This window comes from Manacus vitellinus, unplaced genomic scaffold (assembly GCF_001715985.3).
Source record: "Manacus vitellinus isolate BGI_N305 unplaced genomic scaffold, ASM171598v3 scaffold_14_pilon, whole genome shotgun sequence".
Lineage (NCBI taxonomy): Eukaryota > Metazoa > Chordata > Aves > Passeriformes > Pipridae > Manacus > Manacus vitellinus.
The window spans coordinates 15822480-15846515 of record NW_021939063.1 but is presented as its reverse complement, the minus strand read 5'-3'; the positions used below and the strand labels follow the sequence as shown (position 1 = coordinate 15846515).

At 41.7% G+C, this 24036-nt stretch overlaps 1 protein-coding gene across 4 annotated transcripts in view; it reads left to right on the top strand.

Moving 5' to 3' along the window:
• Positions 1 to 24036, top strand: part of SFMBT1 (Scm like with four mbt domains 1) — an 89529-nt gene that overhangs the window by 52901 nt on the left and 12592 nt on the right. For all 4 annotated transcript variants that reach the window (XM_018068580.2, XM_008923362.3, XM_018068581.2 and 1 more), the window contains exons 5-16: positions 4853 to 4947; positions 9683 to 9923; positions 10374 to 10462; positions 11333 to 11579; positions 13069 to 13166; positions 14085 to 14186; positions 15092 to 15242; positions 17364 to 17446; positions 19351 to 19477; positions 20162 to 20275; positions 21646 to 21688; positions 22865 to 22929. In XM_018068580.2, coding sequence (XP_017924069.1) covers positions 4853 to 4947; positions 9683 to 9923; positions 10374 to 10462; positions 11333 to 11579; positions 13069 to 13166; positions 14085 to 14186; positions 15092 to 15242; positions 17364 to 17446; positions 19351 to 19477; positions 20162 to 20275; positions 21646 to 21688; positions 22865 to 22929 — 1455 coding nt within the window. The remainder of the gene's footprint in view (positions 1 to 4852; positions 4948 to 9682; positions 9924 to 10373; positions 10463 to 11332; positions 11580 to 13068; positions 13167 to 14084; positions 14187 to 15091; positions 15243 to 17363; positions 17447 to 19350; positions 19478 to 20161; positions 20276 to 21645; positions 21689 to 22864; positions 22930 to 24036) is intronic.

Sequence of the window (24036 nt, the reverse complement as noted above, 5' to 3'; positions counted from 1 at the left end):
ATTGGTTTTGTTGTGCCCTCAAATACTGTTTTCTGAAGTGCTTTTGAGTAAAACCTGTCCAAACTACTGCCAGAATATTCCCTTCCTATTCTTTGACCTATGTAATTTTTTCCACTTGATAATTTGTAGCAGTTTTGGAGATTCCCCTCTGTCTTTCTGTTTTTACAGGCTCTCTGCCTCCCAAGAACCCAGACAGTGGTCAGGGTTGTTGGTTGTGATGCTCTTCCACACTACCAGGGGAAAAGACAACTTTCATTCCTGTCACAGTCTTTCTCAGCTGCCGAAATTCCAACCTGTCTTTATTTATTCATGGCCATGCAGCTGGTATAGATGAAAAAGATTAACTGTTATTAAAATCAGATTGAAATGTATCTACATTTCAGGGTGAGAAACCTTTAGGTTAGCCTTAATTGAAGGTCTTGCAGACTTCAGTGTGATGTACTTTAATGTCCAATGTGACAGCCTTCAACTATATCACATTAAAGATGCATGAAAGTTATTTGCAGTGAGAATTTAACTCAAATCCAAAGATCAAAACAGCCTGGTGTAGACTGTTTCCATTTCAGGTATTTTTAAGGGCTACCTTCCTTAATATTTCCTTGCATTCTTGTGTCCAAATGGTACAATTCCATGTTCTTTCTTTTCCTGTATGTATCAAGAGAGCAGCAGGAAGTGAATCATGATAAAATTCAGAAAGGAAGAGTGTGTTCCCAATAATGCTAGTAAAAACAGTGATAAATGGAAAGTGTTGTACCCACCTAGGAAACTGCTGATACTCTTACAGAGCATTTTCTCTCCTCCAAAGTGGATGACCATTCTCCACAGAACCTCTGTAGGGCACTTCTCAAATTTTGCTGGAGAAAACATTAGCTTCATTTGAAAGCTTTACTGACAAAGTTGTATGGCAAGGCCAGAGAGATGGGAATTGCATCTGGTTTCTTCCCCTGCCTTTGCCAAAGTTGTGCTTTGCTGCTCAGTCATCCTGTCTAATAGGGAAAAATATATCTCCATGTAGTAGAAAGCTGAATTGGTTTAGGACTTGTAGCAATTAAGGATATGGGGAGAAAGAGCATAAATATGTACATCCATGCAGCATTAGATTAATAAATTTTGCTTTAAAATCAAATGCATTAAATATGATTTTGCTTGTTGTCGTCTGTCATATTCATTTGCAAGATTTCTCACAGTAGCAAGAATTTCTGGTGTTTTATTGATTTTTATTGATATTTTATTGGTTTGATTGAGTAGTTTGAACTCAGACTGATCAGGATGTTTCATAGGGACATGGGGCCCCTCAGGAATGTGGCTTCCTTAAACTGGTCCTCTCTGTATCCAGGGATCTGCTAACCTGTGAGGATGGAGCTGTGCAAGAGGGTCTTGCAAAAAAATACCAATGGACTAGATCAAAGGCTTGATTTAAGCAGGGCCTGCTCTGCTGCTACTTGTCCTGCCAATAAAACCAGCAAAGTGGTTGGGTTCTGACTCTGAAAGCCTTACCAGAGAGATGGTCCTTCACTGCACTCTTGGGGTGTTTCTCCATTCAGATGTTGAAAAAGAGAGACTTGATGTCTGAGATTTTTCACAGTTTATAAAATCCTTCCAAACACCACAATTAAAAAACTAATTTACTGCTCTCACTATGAATCCTCCCACAACATTTCTGCTTGGAGCTTTATTCAGTGGGTTTTTCCTGTTCCACACTGCTCCTGTAAGTGCTGTGCTAAATCACCTGGAATGCTGTGGCAGGGCTGTGTGAAAGCAGCAGATGGTTGGGTTAAAACTATAGCTAAGCACAGCCCTCAGCTGTGTCAGCCCCTGGAAAGGGAGCAAAGCTCCTGAAATCTCTGACTCCTCGTGTTCAGTGCTTGAAGGGCGAGTCTGATCACCTTCTCTCATTTAATTGCAAAGCCTTAGTAAGGTGCAAACACAAGCTGAGTTGTACTTTCATGAATGAATGAATGAATGAACAGCAAAAGCTGTGTGTGCTTTTTAAAAAAAAGTTTCAAAAAATCCCTCTGACTCAAGGAAACTGCCTAAAATAAAGCAGGAAAAGTATTAAGTTTGCAATGAGTGTTGGACAGCGATTTGTGATAATTTTTGGTTGGTTTGGTTGGGGGGTTTTTTGTTTGTTTTTCCCATGAAAATGTGTTTATAGTGAGCTTTTGGGTGTGCTGGTGAGATTTGGGCACTGTACTGTACAGAGCAATCCGAGCCCTTCTCACCTGGAAGGAAAGTGCTCGTTTGGATATGGAACACACAGGCTGCAGAAATCATGGATGAGTGGAATGACAAAGGACCTGCAGTAACTGATCCAGTTGGGAATGGTTTCAGCCGTAGTTAAAGGCAAAGGGTCGCTGGAGCAGCAGGCAAACTGGCTTTCCTTGGAGCTCCTTGTAGCAATTAAGTGGCAACAGAAGTTACTAATTGACCCTTTCAGTGTGTGAAGTGACCTGTGCCTCATTTAAGGAGCTTAACTGCCCCTCAGCCAGTTATCTGATGATAACGGGCTTGAAGACTCGGTGCTGCAAGGCTTGGGAAAGCTTCGAGGGCCGTGTGGCATTCCCAGATGGAGCTGCTGGATTTCAAACTGGTTCAAAAGCACAGAGCAGCCCCGTTGCTTTGTTTCCCTCAAACAGGAGTGTGTTGGATGGTGCAGGCAGTGCTGTTTGGGGCTGCAGGAGGGCAGGGCTGTTGCTGCTGTTGAGCAGCCGGGTGGTTTTTGGTGGGAAGAGATGAGCTGACTGTCTCTGGTCCGGAGAAAAATGAGACAGAATTCGCTCCAGGTCTTGACTGACCCATATATGTTGTGTCCGAGCTGATGTTTGTTCCCACTTTGGTTCTGGAGCTGTGAACTTAAGCATTTTTATGGTCATAATAAAATAAAATTCTGTTTAAATGAGTTAAGAAATCTTAATCTGTTTTAACAACATTTTGCAATGAACTTATATTTTTCTTAGAATGACTTACAGCCAAAGCTTTGATCAGCTTCAACCTAATTTACAAACAGCTGTGGTCTGTGCATTAACCCCTTTAACTCCCTCAAAAGTTTTCTAAATAAAACTCCTTATTTATTTCTCCAGGTAATTTCTTCAGTAAATTAAAAATTATCCCTTAAAAGTGATGGTCATATTTAAACTCTGAATCTTTTGAGCTCTGAGGCTTATGAAAGGCCAATATAACCAGCTGTGGTTGGTTAAAAACAACAGAAGTTGGGTTTGGGAGAGATGCTGTCATCAGCAGACAACAGCTAACTGAATATACATTTCTGAGTTTTGGGAAATGATAACTCCTAGAGTTACAGTGAGAAGTCAAAGATGAGCTTAACCATCAGTCTGAAGATGGATTGAATCTACTTACACTTAAGACTTTTAGTTTTTTTAGTCTATTTAACATATCTCAGACTTTTGGGCAAATATTTGCCTCTTTCTGTTGGCGGACTAGGAACTGTCCTGGAGCACACTTAGCAGGTTGTCAGCACGTCCAGGGGTCTGATAAGGGCATGTAGCAGTACTTCATTTTTTATATTTTTTTTTTATGTGTACTGTTTCCTACTCAAGCTACTGCTCCTGGAAAGAACAGTTTACTGCCTGTCCTAAAGAAGACTCAGAGTGTAGGAAGTGTTGGTGTCTTGTAACCTGTGCTGAGCTCTCCTCGGGCTTGTGATACACAGAGATTTCTCTGTTTTCAAATATAAACAAGGTATCAGGTTTCCTGGTACTGAGAGAGGAAAAGCTCCCTTGTTCATTCATAAAGACAACTATGGTGCAGATGGTGGAATCAGGCTGAAAGTGAAGATGAAAGCTCTGTTTTGGTGTCACGTCCCTGCCATCCCATTCTGCTGCTGAACCTGAAGCTTTAGTTTGTGTGTTGAGGTTAAAAATGATGTTTGCATGAGGTGGGACCCTCCCTGGTCATCCCACTGTGTGCCTGCAGGAAAAATGTAGTGTGGCTGCATGCTGAACAAAAATAGGGGACCTGAAATCCAACCTCTGCTGGTTTGGCATCTTTTCAGCAGAGTGGGTTACATGTTGGAAAAAATGAGAATAGAAAGGGAGTGAGGAGGTGAGCCAAGAACTGAAGGGGAGACTGGGGCTAGAGGACAGGCTTGACAATAATAGTAGGAAATCTGACTAATTTGTAGCATGGCTCACTCCAGGTGTTTGCTTCCCTAACAGCCTGAGTGAGTTTTGAACTGTGGTTTGAGTGGTTTTAGCACATTTATGGTTTAAATGCATCCCGAAATGAGATTTTTTTGGTCTAAAGAAACTATTACACCTTATGAGCTGGCCTCTTTAATGTGACTAATCTGAGTGGCCTTGGTTTCAGTTATGTCTCAAGCTGTTTTCTTTAGAACTACCCTCAGTCCCTCTCTCTGCTTTTGATGTTTTAGAACATCTAAATGCATACTATCTAACTTAGAAAAGAGGACAAGTGATATTTTAATTTTTTTTTAGTATTTCTTTTCAGATCTCTTAATTTTAGTATTGCTGTTTCCTGGATGGGTTTTTATTTAATACACTAACCGTCCAATGTGCCCAAAGTTTTGAGTCTCTGATATTTGTTGATACAAACACAGAGCTCTCCTGCCTGTATTCTTCCCTCACAAACTGTAAGCAATCTGTGCTTAACCAAAACCCAGGATTTCACTGTTTTTCAGACCAGGTCCAACTTAAGAGTGCTGTTCACATACAAAGAAAGGCCAGATTGTGTTGTCTGTGTGTTGAAATGTATAACTGACACACACTTGTGTACTCAGTCATTTGGAATTGAAGCAGACTTTGCTGTGGTTTGTAGTAGCCTAAAACTTAAGCCAACAGGTTGCTAAATTAGAGATGTTTGGCTTCTCTTTCAGATGCTGGTTCCAGTGTGGATGAAATGGAATTCAATTGGGATGAGTATCTAGAAGACACAGGAGCAACTGCAGCCCCCCATGGATCTTTCAAACATGTGAGTAAGGGAGTGTGTGTTTGCTTATCATGTCCTGCCTTGGTTTTTTGATACACTGAATGTTTAGGGTTTCTTTGAATATGCTGATGCTTTCAAATCTGGAAGACTAACTAAAATCATGTTACTTAGAGTAAAGAGAAATGAGGAATTTAACCTTTTTATTATTGTTTCTCATTTCCTCTCTGTATGTAGTACAGGGTAACCCCATCCACAGGTGCTGAAAGTTCAGGAGCTCTTAGTCTTTTCTGCACCAGAGGATAAGCTTGATTTTTCTCAAGAAGCTCAGAATAGCCAGTCTCTTTCTCCTTGTGGTGCTACTGGACAGCTGCTATGGAGGACTTGCTGTAGAAAAGCTGGTGGCAGAATAGTTCTTGAACAGCAGAATTCAAATGTGCTCTCAAAGAAGTCTAATGGTGGATCTCAAGGAGAAAATAATAGCTCTGCCAAATACTTGGCTGTAGTAGTTAGAAGACTGATTAGGATAATTGTTGATCACAGGCTTAATGGTTAGGATGAAGTCTTGATAAGCCCTTGTCTTTGCCCTTGGACATCTTTAATCAAATGTTTGATGGTAGAATCCTGGAACACCCTGTCCCACTGGGTGGGATCTGAATGTGAAATCTGCCTGCTTGTCCTGGGTCATCAGTGAAGGTGAGCTCTGTAGGGCTGGTGTCCAAACCTGTTGGTTCTCTTCCAACAATTAAAACACCTTCCAGACTGCCAGCCTGTATCCTTATCCAGCTCTTTACTAAAGTTACAGTTTAATAGTCTTTCAAAGATTGCCTGTGGGTCTTTTACCATGTCAGTGAGGGTAGTGACTTTTGTGTGACACATTACTTGGAAAGCATCCCATGGTGCTCAGGCTTTGGATCCAGTATCATGACTTTCTCTATTGGAAACTTAAATCAGCAGGAAAGCAGACTGAGATCTGTTCATGAAGGATCACAGGAATGCAAAGGTGACCTGCAGAAGTGCAAAACATTAAACAATCTGTTCAAATATGCAGTTGTGTTAGTAGTGAAGATGCAGAGTAAGCACAGGCTTCACAGAAGCTCTTCTGTAGACTGGGATGTAATTGTAAGCTTTTTGTTGTAGGTTTTTTTTTTTTTCAAAATAAACATTCAGGTATCTCATTTCTGAAGGGAAGGGACCTCTGCTTGCTTTGTTCTTCCTTAGTGTACTGAGGCTGTGGCAAGAGAGAGCTTACTCAGAGTGGTGGTGTCTGTGCAGCCCACGCTGAGGGCCCAGAGTAGAGCATTTTGCAGGAGTGTGAGGAGTGGTCTGTTCTCTGGTGTGGTTTACCTGACAGGATCTCTGTTAAGGAAGCCTGCTGTCATAGCTTGGACATGATACAACTAATTGTAATGCCAGCTTTACAGTGGTGGCCAACTGAATTAATATTATAGCTGCATTTTGTTAATTAGCAAGAGACAGGCTTTGAAAGACTCGCAACCCCTGCGCCAACCCAGCTGTGTCACGTCACAGGTCTGCTGGCTGTGGCCATGCTTGGTAAAAATACAATTAGCTTTAAAAAAAATCCCCATTTTTAATTGTTATTAGTCCCTACATGTGAGGAGCACAGTGCAGCTTTGCTGGTGCAGGTAACATTGCGGTGGAGAGTGGTTTAGTGAGCAGGTGTGGGCAAAGCCCAGCCCTTTGCCCAGCCCTGTCCTGCTCCCCTGGGGGCTTGGGGGGCCAGGACTGCTGCAAGGGGTCATCAGTGAGCGGGGAAATAGTTTCCTGTGTGTTCAGAAACAGAACTATCAGGCATTTGTTAGCAGAGTTCCTTAGCATTTGTCCAGACACCAGTGTTGATGTTCTCTGTAATAAGGTTGGCATAAAATTTTGAGGAGTCAATGCTGACAGTGAATTGACAAGCAGAGAGAGGAGTGTATTTACATCAGTGTCACATCACCTGGATCGTGCTGTTCATAGAAATGCAGGAGTGCAGGGTCACATGCTCGGGGGTTCTGCTGTCCGTTAGAAGGTAAGGCATTGGAAAAGGTAGAGGAGGAGAGTCTCACTGCCTCCCAGTGGAGAGTGACAGCCTGTCTGTGTGATGAAGCCCTAAGAAAAGGTTAAGGTGATTCCAGGGTACATTAGGTGAGTGATTTCCAGTGGAGAGCATACAGGCACTGATGTGCCTGTGCCAGAGACTGGTGGTCCCTCCAGTTGAAATCTGTGGTGTGAGTTGCTTGACTTGAAGAATGACATATTTAATGATCCACTGTCAGGACAGGTAAGAAGGAAATACTTTTGTACTCTCAACAAAGCAGAGTGGAAAAATCTAAGCTGAAGAATAGCCTTGGCACAAGAACAAACGAACGTGTATTACAAATTAATTAATTAATATAAATACATTTTAGATGGAATCTTAAGGGTTTTGTTTGGTTCTTTTTAAATACTGAAGCAGTGAGACTGTGACCTCCCATTATGAGTAGCAAGTGAGAAATACCTGACCTGTGTTGCAGGAGAGAGTACATGTTCGGATTAAGAAAATGTAATCTATTGTTACATAGCCAGTGTTAGCAAAGCTAGATGAGAGAGAAGACCTTTTATATTTTGCTTATATTAATTCTCAGAGTTTTGCCTTGCTATAAGCAAGATGCATTGGAAAATGTAAGCTACTTCTCAAATTAAGCATGTTCTAATGTTTAATTTGTTAGCATTTTCAGAACTGAACGATATTGAGATCAAAGTGACTGTTTTACCTACAGTGTAGCAGAAGAAAGAACTTAGCAAAAACCTAGAGCTGCACTGGATGCCAATGTTGTCATCCCCCCTAAGTCTACACTTTGTCTAGAATTGTTGAATGCTCTATTTTAATTCCTCTCTGCTACTTCTATACATGTGTAAACACGTATTAAAAATAACCTGGTGTTCAGCATCATCTGAACACACTTATTTGCTGTGTGTTCTTGCATACTCTTAGTATTTTGTGTGTGTTCTTTATCACTCTCCTGAGCTGAGCTGGACCCCCAGCTCTGACCTGTGCCGTGGCACAGATGGGGGGATAGGACCTTCTGGGAAGGAGTGGTGGGACCTGCCTGGGCAGTGCAGTCACTGAGCACTCCTGGCCATCTCAGCCTGCCGTGTGTGCAGCAACAGGCTGCCCTCTCCGCCCCACTGCTCCAAAGAAAACCCTCTGGATGTTCCTAGCCTGCCCTGGTCCCCCAACCCGCCTGGAGAAAGCGAGGGCTGTGCTTTGAACTGCTCGGCGGTGTCCAGGAGAGGGCGCGAACAGCTGCTCGGTCTGCGCTGTAATCCCGAGGGAACATCCCTGCCGGCGTTAGGAACACGCACCTGGCTGCAGGGAAAGCTCCTTCTGCTGCTCTTGGGCTCCTTGATTGCAGCTCTCTCTGCCGTGAGGCTTTGCTGAAAGGTCGGGTATAGAGAGCTGCACAGATTGCCCAATTCCTCACACTGTGTCGAGCTCAAGGCTTATCCCTTGGGAACCAGAATACAAAGTCTTTGGGAAGACAGCAAGACAACTGTCTTTTTTAAGAGTCACCCTCTATAATACCACTTCAGGATGGCTGCAGGTATTAGAACCTGCTGATTATGTTTTCAAGAAGAGGTGTCTCTAAGTGAAGGATATTAACCTGAAGGATGTGAACAGTTAACAGAGGCATATGCTTTTCTTTCTGATGTGGTTCTCTTAGTTTTATTTTTAGCAAACCAGTACGTGCTGGCTGATGAGACTGTAATAGCTATGGCAGTTACTGAACTGTCAGTGCAGAACTGGGAATAAATACCCCAGAAAGTGTCTACTCCATTTGCATCATGCTGAAAGCCTTTCTTGCAGTTGATTCAAAGAGGAAATGAAGCTTGGGACCACTTAAGAAAGAAAACACCAGTTACAGTCAGCTGAGAAGAAGGGATTGACATGTCAGAGTTTTAATTAGGACTGAGGACCTAAACTTAAGCATAGATCAAACATACTACAGTGAGAGCAGAAGAGGCTCTTTCTGCTCTTTCAGAATTGTTTGAGCTAAGAGAAGGTAGGGATATGAGAAACTTATTGTTTTGCCTTCTCTTTTTAAGGTCACATCTCAGCATCAGTACTGTGCAATCAGATTCCTCACCTGCCCACAGCACACCCACATACACACAGAGCACTCACAGCATTTGGTGCTTTACTGTGTCAGAGCATGAGTTAACTCAAGAACACATACTGATTATGTTCCATGCAATTTATGGAGCAATGCTAGGTACAGAATTAATTAGATTCTTGGATAGAGGCATTCAAAATCCTTATTCTGCAGTTTGTGAGTTCTTAGAGGAGTTTGGTGGAAGGGATGCTGATATTGTTACCTAAAGCATGTGTAGGTACTTTAAACAGGCTCTTTGTCCAAAGACCTTGAAAACCACAGTTTAACACAACAAGTCAAAGTCATGATCCTGAGTTGGGCCTTTAGTTTTGCTGAGCTTGACAGCCCAGCTGTGAGCAGGAAAGGCTTTCAGTGGTGAGGGAGGTATTGTTCGGGGTAGGAACATGAATGGCAAGGCATTGATTTAAGGTTGAAAAGATACTCTGAAATGCAAAGAAGATTTCATGAAGGATGATTTTATTCATTCCAATTTGGGTCCCATAAATGTGATGAAGTTGTTTCTCTGAAGACACTGGATGGAATTTGCCATGAGGTTTTTTGCTAATGAACGTGTCTAAACTGTTCCCTCTGTTGTTCAACAAAATTTCTGGGAGGTGCTCAGGTGTGATGATCTTCCTCTTCAGGTGGATACAAGTTTGCAGAATGGTTTTGCTCCTGGAATGAAGCTGGAAGTGGCTGTCAAGTCTGACCAGAACACCTACTGGGTAGCCACCATCATCACCACCTGTGGGCAGCTGCTGCTGCTGCGCTACGATGGGTACGGGGAGGACCGCAAGGCTGACTTCTGGTGTGACATCATGACGGCTGATTTGCACCCCATCGGCTGGTGTGAGCAGAACAAGAAGATCCTCAAAGTGCCTGAAGGTATCAGCTCTGTGTGCAGAAGGGGGGAGGGGGGGTACATACAAAAGTGTGCTGTTGTCCTGTGGCAGCCTGGCAGGCAGCCTGCAGGGCTGCTGGTGTGTGCGGGTGGTGGCGTTGTGGGGACAAGCTGAGGTTATCTACCGTGTTTTCCTGACATCCCATGGCTTACATTAGGAGATTGCTCCTTCACCAGAGAGGAGTTAGGTTAATTTCAGAACTTTCAGAACTAATTCTTACAGAGGCTTGTGATTATCTTAATTATCACCCACCAAAATCTACTGCTTTGTCATTTCCTTCAAAAATGTTGTTTTTTTTCTTTTTTTAAGATGTTACTGGTGCATGGCAGATTCTTCTGAATTAGGCAGCACAAGGGTGTGATAACATCTCGTGTCTGAATAATCTTTATCTGGCAGGAAGAATCACAGTCTCTTTTCTTCCCTTCTCACGTAGGTATCAAGGACAGGATACCTGACCAGGAGGAGTTCCTTCAGCGGGTGCTGAAGGGAGCGTGCAGTGCTCCTGCCAACCTGCTCGAGGGGGTGAGTCCTGCACTGTGCTGCATCCTGGTCTTTGTCGTGGTCTTCCCCTTCTTCATTAGGGGAACCACTATTTGGATTGTCAGTTCCCTGTTTAAGTTTAGGGAGCATTGTAATGTGCTGCTGACCATAGCATTCCACTCTCTAATGCTTCTTATTTAGACTATTCATTTTTGCTAGTGTTGCCCTGAAACATATCTGTTGCTGCAGGTTTGGACTCTTCCTTAATCCTATCAAAAGAAAGATCTTCTTCAACTCCCTTAGGTTTCAGTCTTCCTCCAGTTCTGCTCCTCCATGTTGTCCCCTTTCTCAGTTGACTCCTTTCACTTCAGATTGTTTTGTTCTATTTGGGTTTTGTACTAATGGGCAGGTTATTGTTTTACTTAAATATCACATCTTTGCTAGTGAAGAACCAAATTTTTATCCCCTCCTCTGCACTTCAACAATATTTGCACCTCACGGTTATGAAGTGCAGAACGTAATGGTTTCTTGAAAATGCCACTGACATCTTCATTCCAGCTAACATTTCTGTCTTGCTGTGTTTCTGTCTAGTCATCTTTGTATGTTGGATGACTCAGTTTTAGAAAGAGGTTATGCATGTTTCCTTCAAACCTTGAATACAGAAGTGATAATGCCTCTGACAGTGATAATGAGGATGTAAGTGAAATGTGTGACTGCATCCACAGGCAGTGAGGAAGCTCTGATGCAAACAGCAGTGGTTCTGAACATTGTAATTTCTGTCTTGTGTTAGTAAGAGACGTGTATTTCTTCTGTTTTCATACTTTATTTATGAAAAAAAAGAAGTGTGTATAGAGGTGGAAGTATGGGCTTCGTTTTGTTCTGTCGTGCAGAATAATTGTATTCTTTTTGTAGCTTCACAGAGGGAAAAATCCACTGGATCTCATTGCACCGGGCTCCCGACTAGAACTGCAAAACATCCGGGATTCCCTGGAAGCCTGGATAGTCACTGTGGTAGAAAATGTTGGGGGGAGACTGAAGTTGAGATATGAAGGACTGGAGGATTCTGACAAATTTGACCAGTGGCTGTTCTACTTGGACCCTTTCCTTCACCAAGTGGGTTGGGCAGCCCAGCATGGATATAGCCTGCAACCACCTTTAGGTACTTCAAAACATCTATTTTTTAGCATATTTTATTTGATGATCAGAGGGTAGAGAACACTGCATGCTGCTTTAGTTCTCTGAATCTGCCCTCTGGGTGCACATGGTGGTCACATAATCACTGTGGGATCTGACAAGTATTGTACCTAATAAAATGTAAGTGGAAAAAAAAATAATCCTTCAAGACTTTTCACCCACTCATTCAGAAGGTGCTAAATGGCTTTTGCCTGTCAGAACTTTCCACCTGTTTGTGGAAAAGGAGGAACTGAGGAAGGGATTGCCTTCACTGTTAATTTTATTAGGTTTGTATTCCTGGGGGTGAGAAAGTCTTAAGGTTTTGAAGTGCTGCTCAACAGGAGCTTTTGCAGTTGTGACCCTCAAGTCCACTGGATTAATTTAGACACTGTTTAAAGATATGAAAATATCCCTTAAAAAAAGGAATGAATGCGTGGAAACTGAGGCAGAGGGTGGGACAGGTGGCTTATTTTTCATGTCAGGGCTGGTCCTCAAAGGACTGGGGCATAAAATGGCAGAAACACACACGGCTGACTTACAAGCTGAGCAGTGATGTAACGTTTCCTGATGAAGGGAAACCTTGGGATAAAGCTGGAAAATGTTGAGCATTGTCCTAAAGCCTTTCTACAGGTGTGCATTTAAGGTTGTGGCACACTCAGTGCTACAAGTTGAAGAAGTTCAAGTTGTTTAGAACAGTTGCTTTTGTTGTGGTTTTCTTCGTTAATGTTTTCCCCTCACAGCAAGAAGAAATCATGCTGAGGAAACCAAACCAATCCTATTGGAATGACTGAGCATCTGCTTTGACTAGTGCTTGACCAATCTCTGCTGAAATCAGGATTGTGAACAGGGAGATGCCAAATCACTGCCAAGCACCAGATGGGGGGATTCCACAGCACTATTTAAGTGATTAGTGTCTTTTAAAAATATTAGTTAGCTACTGGATTTGTTTCCTTTTTGTGTCTGTGTAAGAGCTTTGAGACACTCCCAGGGATCTTTTGTGCATGATGGCACTGCTATGAGTAGTTTCTCTTCTGTCAGAGGTGTGTGGCCTGCAATTGCAGATGTTAAAGGAGTAACTTATACATCTGGAACAGGCTAGTGGAACATTTCTTGAAATTTCTGCTTGCTTAAGCGTAAAACCAGCTGGATTATCCAGCTGGGGATTTGTTTTCTTGTCATATGTTTCTCCAGAAGTTTTCCTTGGTGTTAATGTGGTCTCTGTACTCTCAGAAAAAGCAGACTGGGCAGTGTATGGGTGATACAGTGTTGCTTGTTCAGTTCCTCTTCATAAAAAGGCAAATGTTGAAGAAAGCAGTACATTTTTGAGAAGGAAGGCATTTGCACAGGTTCTGAACAGATAAGAATTTAGCAGTTAGAGGAGCACAAATCAAACTCTTGGCCTTATTGCTCTGTGTCTGAAGGAAAAGAGGAAGGAAGGTGACTTTATTCATTCTTTCCCTCTCTCTTTCCTCAAGCCATTAGGTCCTTGAGGAGTGAAGCAGATTGGCAAGAGATCCTGAAGAAGGTGAAAGAGGAGGAGGAGGAGTCATCCGTTCCTACAGATCTTTTTAAGGTAGTTTAATGCTGTTGATGAATCCATGAAAATGTTATATTCCTAAGAAACAGTTCAGGGAAGTCAGTCACTTACTTAAAATTCTTTCCCTGTTTTGTTTTGTTGGTTTTTTTTAATTTATTTCCTTTCTCCCTCTAGTTTAAAAATGTAAGGATAATAAAAAATAATCATACTACTATCAATTCTTGGTAAGTTAGACAATGCACCCATCACAATTCTGATGCTTTATAAAGGCATCTCCAGTTGTTTGCCCACTTTGGTCTTGCAGATTAGTGTCCTTCTGGAGGACACTACAGATTGTTGGATTACAACAGTCTCTCTAATTGTTTATAATAATAATAAAAAAAATCTTAACATATATTGAGAAATAGGAATGTAAATTTAATTCTTCAAGTTCTTAATTAATTTTTCTCAGCTTTGTTTGGACCTGTAAGCAGAATAGAAGAGGAGGTGCTGCAGCTCTTGAATTTGTTGGGTCATACATAGAGCAGGATATACATAATTCTGAAGAAGGAGCCCTGTTTTGCAAGTTTTTGTTAGACTGAAAACTGAGACTGTATAGTTCTCATTTAGTGTAGCTCATGAGTGGTTAGAGGAGTGCTAAAAGTTAGAGGAACAAACCCCAGAACATTTCTGTTGACTTACCAGACCACCTTGTATTGTCAAATCTTGTTTCTGTGTGGAGAATGTCAGAGGAGGAAGTGGCAGGACCTCAATTTCCTAAAACTCACTGAAGACTGTCAGTCTCAGAGGGCATTGTTGGCCTTTTCACCTGGGGAAGTTGCTGCTATTCCAACAGGTTGATTTCTTAGAATGAGCTAATAAAAACTTAAGTCATCCTCTTCAGCTGATTTATGTGAGGTACGTCTGTCTTTGATGGAGAAAGGCAGGTAATCACACTGGCACCTCATTTTTCAGGATAAACCTGTGATTGGAGTGCATTCATTCTCTGAAGGCATGAAGTTGGAAGCTGTGGATCCAATGGCTCCTTTTGTAATCTCTCCTGCTACAGTTCTTAAGGTACCAGCGTTCTTAAACTAGTCCTGCTAAGATTCAGTACTACTACAACTTCTGTTCTGAAGTGCTCAGGGAATTCTCATTAACTGATTATCTTAAAATCTTGAACTAGTTTCCCAATGAAGTATTTTGTATGTCTCCCTCAGGGGACAGGCTGCCATGATAAAGCATCTTAACTGCTGATGGTGAAGCCATTGCATTTGAACAGAGAGGAAAAGTTCCATAAAGATACAGGCTTAAAAGATCAAATTACTAGAATTGTTGAACCCAGGTTATTAAAATTGATGTAATGTCTTATAATCTGAGAATCCAGTTGAAGATAGATTTTTGATCTTTTTTTTTTTGTGCAAAAGTTGTGTCATTGCTATGTAGATATGGCATTTTGTCATTACTATGTACCTATGACATTTAGATGATCAGATTTAAAAGTTGAAATGAAAACTCTCCCAACATAATCAGGTCTTACTTTTCTTGCTATTTGCTTACCCTGCTTCTGTTTACGTCAGCAGTGGAGTGGGTTTACTTGTGACAGTCCATCCTAGGACACAGCCTTGTTGAAATAAGCAGTTTGTTTTTATAGAATGGTAGGAAGACCACAGACACTAATTCCTCTGCATTTTTCATGAGAAAATTTCATGTAGTGCTTGATCACCTCATTTTTAAAGTGCTTATACATTAACTTTTGTTATTTATATTTGTTAACATTCTGGATAATGCAGAGGAATCCACTGGTTTATAAATCCTATAGATTCTCCTTTAATTTTTTTAATCCTCACAGTATTTCAAGATAAAGAGTTAGTATCATACAATATTGCTGTTTACTGAAGTTAACAAAATGAGGGAGGGGGAGCAGTAGATCAGAACCTGCTACTCACCAGACCCCGTGGTTCTCTTTTGCCTGACTCCAGGTGTTCAATGACAAATATTTCATGATAGAGATTGATGACCTGAGACCAGACCGTCCCAGCAGCCAGTCCTACGTTTGTCATGTCAACAGTGCTGGCATTTTCCCAGTGCAGTGGAGCCTGAAGAATGGCCTGAACCTCAGCCCCCCCCCAGGTATGTCTGTGCAGCCCTGTCGTGCTCCCCCCTCCCCGAAGGGAGCAGCTCCCCAGTCCCCACTGCTCTGGTTAGGACAGCACTTCTGCAACACAGTTACATGTAGTAGAACAAGAAAGATCAAATTCTGACAAACAGGAGCTTTGAGTTAGTGAAACTGAAGTTTCCTGGGTCTAAGCCTGGATTTGGGAAGATGAGAGAGGCTGGGGAATGCTGGTCATGCATAAAAACCTGAGCACTGGAATGAGTGGTGTGTTGTGTGTTCCAGGGCTGAAAGAAATGCTGATTTCAGCCTTAATTAACATGATATCAGAAACCTGTAGTCTTTGCATTGGATTTTTGCTTCTGGTCAGAATGGAACATTGTTATAATTATTTTATAATATTTTTAGGATATTTTATCACTTAGAAGTTAATGAACTATTTTTTTATCAGGGACCTATCAGGCACTGTAGCAGATTGCTGAAACGTTGCTTCGGGACATAAGGGAATAGGGGAGTGTTCCTCAGCTGCTGAAATATTTATTCATTTTCTCAAAGTGGAAATGTCAATGGTATTGTAAAATCAGGGAGTCAGTTCTCTGATTCACCATCTCAGAATTCAGAATGTTTTGTTTTAGTTGCTCCTTACATCAGAGGAGCAACGACCGTAGGATGTTTGTCTCCTGCCTTTCAGGTAGGAAAAAATACAAAAAGTGGCTTTGCTTGATCAGCATTACCCAGAATTTTGCATGTGAAAAATGAAATCTCACTTTGTGGGCATGTGACTGGAGCTGACGAAGATTTTAAGTTCCTGCTCTTGTAGTCCCTTGCACATGGTGGGCGTTCTGAATTGTGTGAGGTCTCAAGAGCCCTACTGGGACTGATAAAACTGAGACAAATAAATAGATCCTTCTGTGGTTCGGCCCTCTCTGAGGGGGTAAAAGTCACAGAATATTTCAGGTTGGACTGGTGAGGCCACACCTCAAATCCTGTGTTCAGTTTTGGGCCTCACTACAAGAAAGACATTGAGGTGCTGGAGTGTGTCCAGAGAAGGGAACAGAGCTGGGGAAGGGTCTGGAGCACAAGTCCTGCAAGGAGGGGCTGAGAGGGCTCAGCCTGGAGAAAAGGAGGCTCAGGGGGGACCTTCTTGCTCTCTACAACTACCTGTAAGAAGGATGTTGTAGCCAGCTGGGGGTCGGTCTCTTTTCCCAGGTAAGAAGTGACAGGATGAGAAGAAATGGCCTCAAGTTGTGCCAGAGGAGGTTTAGGTTGGATGTTAGGGAAAACTTCTTCACAGAAAGAGTTGTCACAGATTGGAACAGGCTGCCCAAGGCAGTGGTTGAGTCACCATCCCACATATTTAAAATATGTGTAGACATGGCATGGTTGAACTTTGTGTGTTTAGTTTGTCATGTTAATACTGTATTCTTAGACTGGGTTTAAGATTTTGTTGGATTGCTTAAACCATTGTCACAGGTGTCCCTTGTAGGTGAGTGGAATAACTGCAGCACTTGTGTACTTGCTGATTTACTGCCAGCCTCAAACTGACATGGCAGCACACTTCTGCTCCCTCTTCCCTTCACTTATTTGCTTTTATTAGATCACAGGGAAGCCAAGTATTTCCCCCAAGAAGAGGATAATTTTTCTTGGAAGGATGCTGTGTCTCCTGATGGCCTCCTTGTTAAGAGTCTTCCCTTCAAACATAAATGCAGATCTACGGCTGTTGGCAAACCTCATGAGCCTCTTGGCACATCTGACTGCTCTCTTTAATGACTTAGTGTTTAGCACGTCTTTGAGAGAGTAGTATGTTGATATTGTGCACATTTTGACTGCTCTGTTTTAAAGAAAAGTTTCAGAGCTGACACAACAGCAATTGCAGAAATCTTTCCTGAATTTCATCTGTACCCTGTGAAAAAGGGTGAGAGTGCTTCCCCGTGCTTGAATTGCTGCCCTTGTCTGCTCAGCAGATGTACTTTATTCACGGTTCAGGTTGCTGTGGCTGCCCTCAGGTGGCTGAGGAAGCTGTAGTCAGCTGCCAAACCTGAGTGGCCCGAACAGATCTCAGTGCTCTGCATTTCATGTCAGTTTGAATGGAGTCTCAGGCTGTTAAACTCTAACCCCTTGGCTTTTCCTTCTCCTAGGTTACCCCGGGCAGGACTTTGACTGGGCAGACTACCTCAAACAGTGCGGTGCTGAGGCCGCTCCCCAGAGCTGCTTCCCCTCGGTAAGGTTCTCTTCCAGAAACATCTCTTGTGTTATGTGAATGACACTCTTGATTCCAGAGAGAAGAAACTTTTCCATGTTTTTGACTTAAATTGCCTTTCCAAGTAGAATAGACTATTTCAGTTGAAAGGGACCTACAATGACCATCCAGTCCAACAGCCCGACCCTCTTCAGGGCTGACCAAAAGTTAAAATGTGCTGTTAAAGGGTGTTGTCCAAATGCCTCTTAAACACTGGCAGGGATGGAGCATGGACCACCTCTCTGGGAAGCCTGTTCCAATGTTTGACCACCCTCTCAGTAAAGAAATTCTGCCAGATGTCAAGTCAGAACCTCCCCTGACACAGCTTTGAACCATTCCCACGTGTCCTGTCACTGGAGATCAGCACTTCCCTCTCCTCTTCCCCTCCTCTGGAAGCTGCAGGGAGCAGTGAGGTCACTCCTCAGCCTCCTTTTCTCCAAATTGGACAAACACAGAGTCCTGAGCTGCTCCTCACAGGACATTCCTTCAGCCCTTTCACCAGCCTTGTTGCCCTCCTCTGGACACATTTGAGTGCCTTAACACCTTACCTGGGATAGCTCAGGAAACAGAAGAGATAAGAGAGTATAAATGTATGTGAACTGAAGGTGCATGCCAGTTCCCTGCATAAGGAAGCAGTGGACCAAATGTTTCAGTTGAGATAATGCAGATTGAAAATAAATGTTTGTTTTGTGAAATTGAAATGTGGAAGAGCCTGTGGAAGAGTCACAGAACAGCATCAGTTGTTGGCACTCCTGTAATTGTGGAAACAGGGCCTTTCAATAGACTTTATTTTCATTTATTTAGTGTGCTCTTTCAATCTTCCATCCTTTCAGCTTGAAAAATTAATTCCACTGTATTGATCAATACCAAGTCATCTTAAATTAGTACCAGATAATCATTTTACATTAATCAGTGCCTGAAGGACTTGCAGCATTTTGGGCTTTTGTTGGTTCAGTGACAGTATTGCTGTCTCCCAAAGCACAATACCTTGTCAAGCAGAAAAGGGTTCTATAAACACCTGCCTTCCAGTTCCATTTACAATACTTGGGCTATTGCAGTGCTTAGGGGAGAAATTAAAATGAATAATTACCATTTTTTGAAGAGGGTGTTGCTGGCTATGAATTCTTGTTGCCCTTGTTCTGTCTTGTAAGCTGTGGCATCTTAGAACAGGTCATTGAATTTATTATCCCTTTCTGAGAAGAGTTGATCACTGTAGGCTAGTTCCAGAATTCATAATGTATTGATCCTGTAATTATGTTGCAGAGTGGCTCTGGGAGGAAGAGTCCTCTGTCTGGCTGCTACTTCTTATCTTTAATTCAGGAGCTTCAGAGCTGGATAAACATCCATTCGTATGTTTGGGGGATTTTTTTTTTAATAAATGTGAACTAAGTTGGTGAATAAAGTAAGATCCTACTTATCAAAAAAATTTAAAATTAAAAGAAAACTTCCTATGCTGTCTGCCAGAACTCATTTGAATGAGGCAGGAATGTTATTTGCATACATAAAGTGGATTTCCAAGCTAACACGATGGAATAGAGAACCTGGTCAGACTATTTGTCAGACTTATCACTTGGGTAGCAAGCAGCAGAGAATTCTTGATTGCTGAGAATGCACTCAATCCTTCCAGTGACTCTCAGCATCCTTATTTTTTGAGAACAAATATGTTCTTTTCTAGGTCTGTCTGTAGAGGTTTTTTTAACTTAAATTCTTCATAGTTCATAATACATCTCATATTCAATGTGCTAATTATCTGAAATCTTCTCTGCCTGCCTGAGTATCTTTCTGTGTTGTTCAGCACTGAGGTTTTTGTATTGCTCCTGTTCATGGCTGTTCATATCACACACACACAGTTGGTATCTTACTGAAGTGTCCTGGCTTTCTCCTAGTTAACTTCTGACCATGGCTTTAAAGAGAATATGAAACTCGAGGCTGTGAACCCAGTTGATCCTGAAGAAGTTTGCATTGCTACAGTCACCAAGTTGAAAGACTCCTACCTCTGGCTTGAGCTGGAGGGTAAGCCTGATGTGGAAAGAGCAAGTAGCACTTGCATTGGTTCTTCTGTAATGCCATCATCAGACCTGAGGTGTATCTGGAGCATACTCACTGTGTGCAGAGTATGGGAACAAGTTCCAGTTTCCTCAGTGAAAACACAGCAAACCCCACTTGCATTGTCTGTCTCCACTTTGCCTTGGCTGGCACTACTTATTTAAGCCAAAAATGGCATTTGTGCATTGCAGTGTCAGTGCTGGGCTGGTGCACTGTGCAAAGTGCTGATTGGGGTCTTTTAGAAAGCAAGGGCCTTGGAACAGTTTTACAAACCAGTGACTTGCATTCTAAGCGAGCTTTAACCAGATTGAGGAAGAAAACTTTCAGAGGTTCCCCATTAAAACAGAGTAGGCCTATGATTGTTCTCTTTTATAATCCCATTTCTTGACTGAGAGTACATCAGCATGCACTTACTATGCACTGTGCATCTCTGCTAAACTGTGGATGGCAAATTCCCATTTCCAGCCTTCAGGAGGAAGCAAATGAGGGCAGGAAAGAATCTGGTCAGTGAAAGGGGATGAATAAATGATTGATACTGTGTCCCAGATATGCCATAAGTAAAAGTGGCTTCACTGGCAAACATATAGCAAGCGTTAACCAAATTGGGGGGTTTATTACTTGTTTCAATTTTTCCTTTTCTAAACTGAACAGGTTCCAAGAAGCCTGTCCCTGACTGCATAGTGAGTGTGGAATCCATGAATATCTTTCCAGTGGGTTGGTGTGAGACGAATGGATATCAGCTGAGGCCTCCTCGCAAAGCAATAGGTACCAGCTCTGCTCTGTTTGCAGGGGTTACCTGGGTGGAGAGAGATGGGCAGACCTTCCAGAGCAGGCTACTGCAGAATTATTGCTGGCACTACTGCATTTGGAAACATTCATCATGCACAGAGAATCTGTGCCTTGCACAAGTGTTCCCCTGGCTGGTGGGTACAGTTGGAAGCCATACAACAACTCCAAAACAGCAGTGTTGGCTGGAGACCCACAGGCTGTACAAGCCTGTGGGAACAATCCATTAGTCATAACAAAAAAATCATATATGTATGTACACACACAACCCCCCGTGCTCTGCATTTACTTCTGTCTAAGCTGTTCTTGAAGTGTGTCTGACCCTGATACTGATTTTACATTTGCACTTGTTCAAGTAAAATTAATGCCATAACAAACCAGTGTGTATGCATTCTGGAGTCTAAATAAAGGGGACTTTCTAAATGGGCCAGAGGGTAATGATCCCTTAATGACAAAGTGCTGAAAAGTAAATCCTACCTGTTTTAACTACATGACTAAGTAGCATAAGGTAGTGTCTTCTCTCAACTGGTTAGTGAGCTCTGTTTATTAAAGTTTAGTGGGAGATGGAGCAACTGAAGAATTTCCTGCATGTTCATTAAGATAAGGGAATTTTAAGATTGGAGTGAGCTGTCATTTACTGCAAGTCAAAACAAGAGAAACTAATCTGCCTGCACTGCCAAGGACAGGAGGGAGTAGAGGAGATCCTAATTAGGGCAAAAAAACTTAAAAAAAAAAAAAAAATCCAGAAGTTTTTTGGGGACAAAGCTTGAAGAGGCATATGTTGCATTGCCTTGTTTGATATTATTACCTGATTGTGAAAGCCAGAATGAGCAAGTGGACCCATCACCCTGATGACTGGTTTAGTTGCAAGTGTTTTCCTCTATAGCGACTGGCTTAAGTCCTTTGTGTTTCTAACCTGCTGATTTTATTCCATTTCGAAGTTAAACACTGTTGAAGTTGCTGTGCTGGTAAAGTGGCAAGTTAGGCCAAACAACCTGACCCTTGGGTGCTGAAAAGGAAAGCATAAAATTCATTTTTGGCGGGTACTACAGGTAGTTTAGGGGCTATGGTGCAAATAAAAGATGCAAAAAAGGTGAGATTTCCTGGAAGGCTGGGGGTATCATGCCTGATTTAATGGATTTTTAGTGAAAGTTGAAGTTAACCTATTGTCAAATTACTTAGGCCAGTTACTCCAGTGCAGATGGGTCAGCTGTCTGACACTGGCAGTGACTTGGAACATGGATTCTTTTTGGTGTGTAACTTAGGAGAAAAGAGTTCACTAGTTTTTGTACTGGATGGTTTTGTTTGCCTCTCATACTTTACTGTTTATGTTTTTGTCTTCCTTTCAGTAAACAAGCAGAAAAAAATTGCAGTAGTTCAACCAGAAAAACAGTAAGTAACAGCTTTTTTGCTTTTATTTTTTGTTAGGATTTTGTTTGGGTTTTTTCTCTTTTTCTAATTGGAAAATCATGCTGTGTTAGGGAAGATTTAGCTTTACAGAAGTGCTCTACTGAGGGTTGAAAGATTCTACAATCCATTTGTGTTAATGCTGGTCATTTCTGTTGATATTCAAAAAGACCTGCATTACAGCAGGAAGAGGTAGAAACCTTGGAATTTGTTTTTTAACAATGCTGTTGCAACTGAGCTGAATTATTGAACAGGTTAAGCCATTGAAGTTCCGAGGTTGAAGTTGTTGGTCTTTCGCTTTTAGAAGATTGTATTGTAAATTTAAGAAAAACTGCTCTGATCTTAAGACTGTAAATTTATGCTTGAGCCTTTCTTTAATGGTGAGTAGTAGGAAAAATTACTGTATTGCCTTTTGTAATATTCCTCTCTGAAAAAATACAGTTTCTGTAATGTAAACATGCTTAAAAAATGTGGCTGCCTTAACATGTAACTGATTTTGCACAGCTGATCAGAGAAATTCACTTTAGTGTGAGTGCTGTCTTTTAGTAGATGAACTTCTAATCACTCCTTCCCAGATTAAATTTGGCCCAGACAAGCCAAAAAAAGAAGATTTTGCACTGCTCCATGAATGCCTCCCAATTGGCTTTATTGACTCCTACAGCTTTACAGGCACCAGAGCTGTCAGTAGTGCTGTGCCAGTGTTTTCATTGCTCCTAAAATACTGGGCAGGCTGTTCTTCTGTGTTTTGTTGTTGGGATCCTTACCAGAGTACTTGAGTCATTTTGGTTGTATTTTGTTTAAAATCCAACTTTTTCAAAATGGGTAAGGTAAGACCACAGTGCCTTGTGCCATTAAATGGGAAGTTAAGAGGAGGCAGGAAATGTAAACTCCTGTGGGTGGCTTTGGTGGTGTTTTTCACCATGGTAGCTCATAGACTTCAAGCAAGGAAGGATTGCTGCTGGCTGTAGCAGTGCAGAAGTCCTTTCCAAATTGAATTGGGTAGATTTTGCATGTTATTATTGTTAAACAAGGGAGGTATAAAAAGCAGATTAATAAAGCTGGAGCTAAGGAAAAAAAATGTAATGGTCTTTTAGTAACTGTGTGAGTGGTGACTGTCCTTACCATCTGTCCCTTTTCCCAAACTACTTCTTTTCATTTCAGAATTTTGTCTTCAAGGACAGTTCATGATGGACTAAAGAACCAGGAACTGAACTCTTCTGACTCAGGTATTGATCACAGAGGTCAGGCTAACAAAGGCAAAATCCTCTTAACAGTTCACCTGCTCAGCACTGTTAGGAGAGGGAAGAGGAGGAAAGGGCTTGAAGATTTTCATCCCTTGATGATTTGTTGAACTTCAAAAAAGAATGAAACAAACAAAAATATGTAATTACTTGTGTCCTGCAGTTCATGTGTGCATTAAACCTGGAAATGAGATTTTTACACCAGAACATTGCCCCCCCAGTAGAGGACACATGGAGCTCTATGTGTACTGTGACCTATGCAGGTGACTTTTTATTGTCCCCTGCTATGTTTAATAATCTTGGGAGAAACAGGCACACTACATCTGTGCTCTTGAGTGGTTGGATTCTAAGTTTGGGAAGCAGGTCTGTCTGTTTTTTATGTTAACTTCATCATCATGATAAACAAAAGCAATTCAAACAGTAAACTGCTTTGTGTGCCAGATGGCAAAATCTAATCATTTTCTAAACTGTTGCAAGAACGACTGTGATGAATAAGTACATCTGCTGGTGAAACAGTCACACAGATCCATCCATTTGGCAACAAAGTGCCTCCTCTACTGTTTTCTGTACAGTGAAGTGCACATCTGAAGCTTCACCTAAAGCAAGTGTTGATAGAAATGGTGTGTGCTTGTTTAGCAGTTTAATTGGCTTTTAATAGAGTCATAATGTAAATTTAACTTCATTTATTTATCTGCCAGTTTTCAACCACTGAATTTAAGATCTTTAAGTGATAGTACTGATCAGTCAAGGAAAACTACAACAACACTAGATAAAACAATATTGTCTTTACACATAACTCTGTTGCAACATGTATTACACTTCAATATTGAGAAATATTGAACCATTTAATGGGTTTAGAATGCTTGATATTGCTTCATCAAAGGTCACTTAATCAGTTGCTGCATCTTTTGTTTGCTCATTGAGGGAAAAGAGTCTAAAAATGCACAACCATGTTATACTGCAATTTAGGATAAACTGTGTAGAATAATTTTACCAGCTTCTCTGGTGACAGAAGTTTTGGGGGGAGATAATTACTTGACTGGAAAATTTATCTGTAAGTGCTGTATAGGAACTGCTTCTGTAACCAAGAAG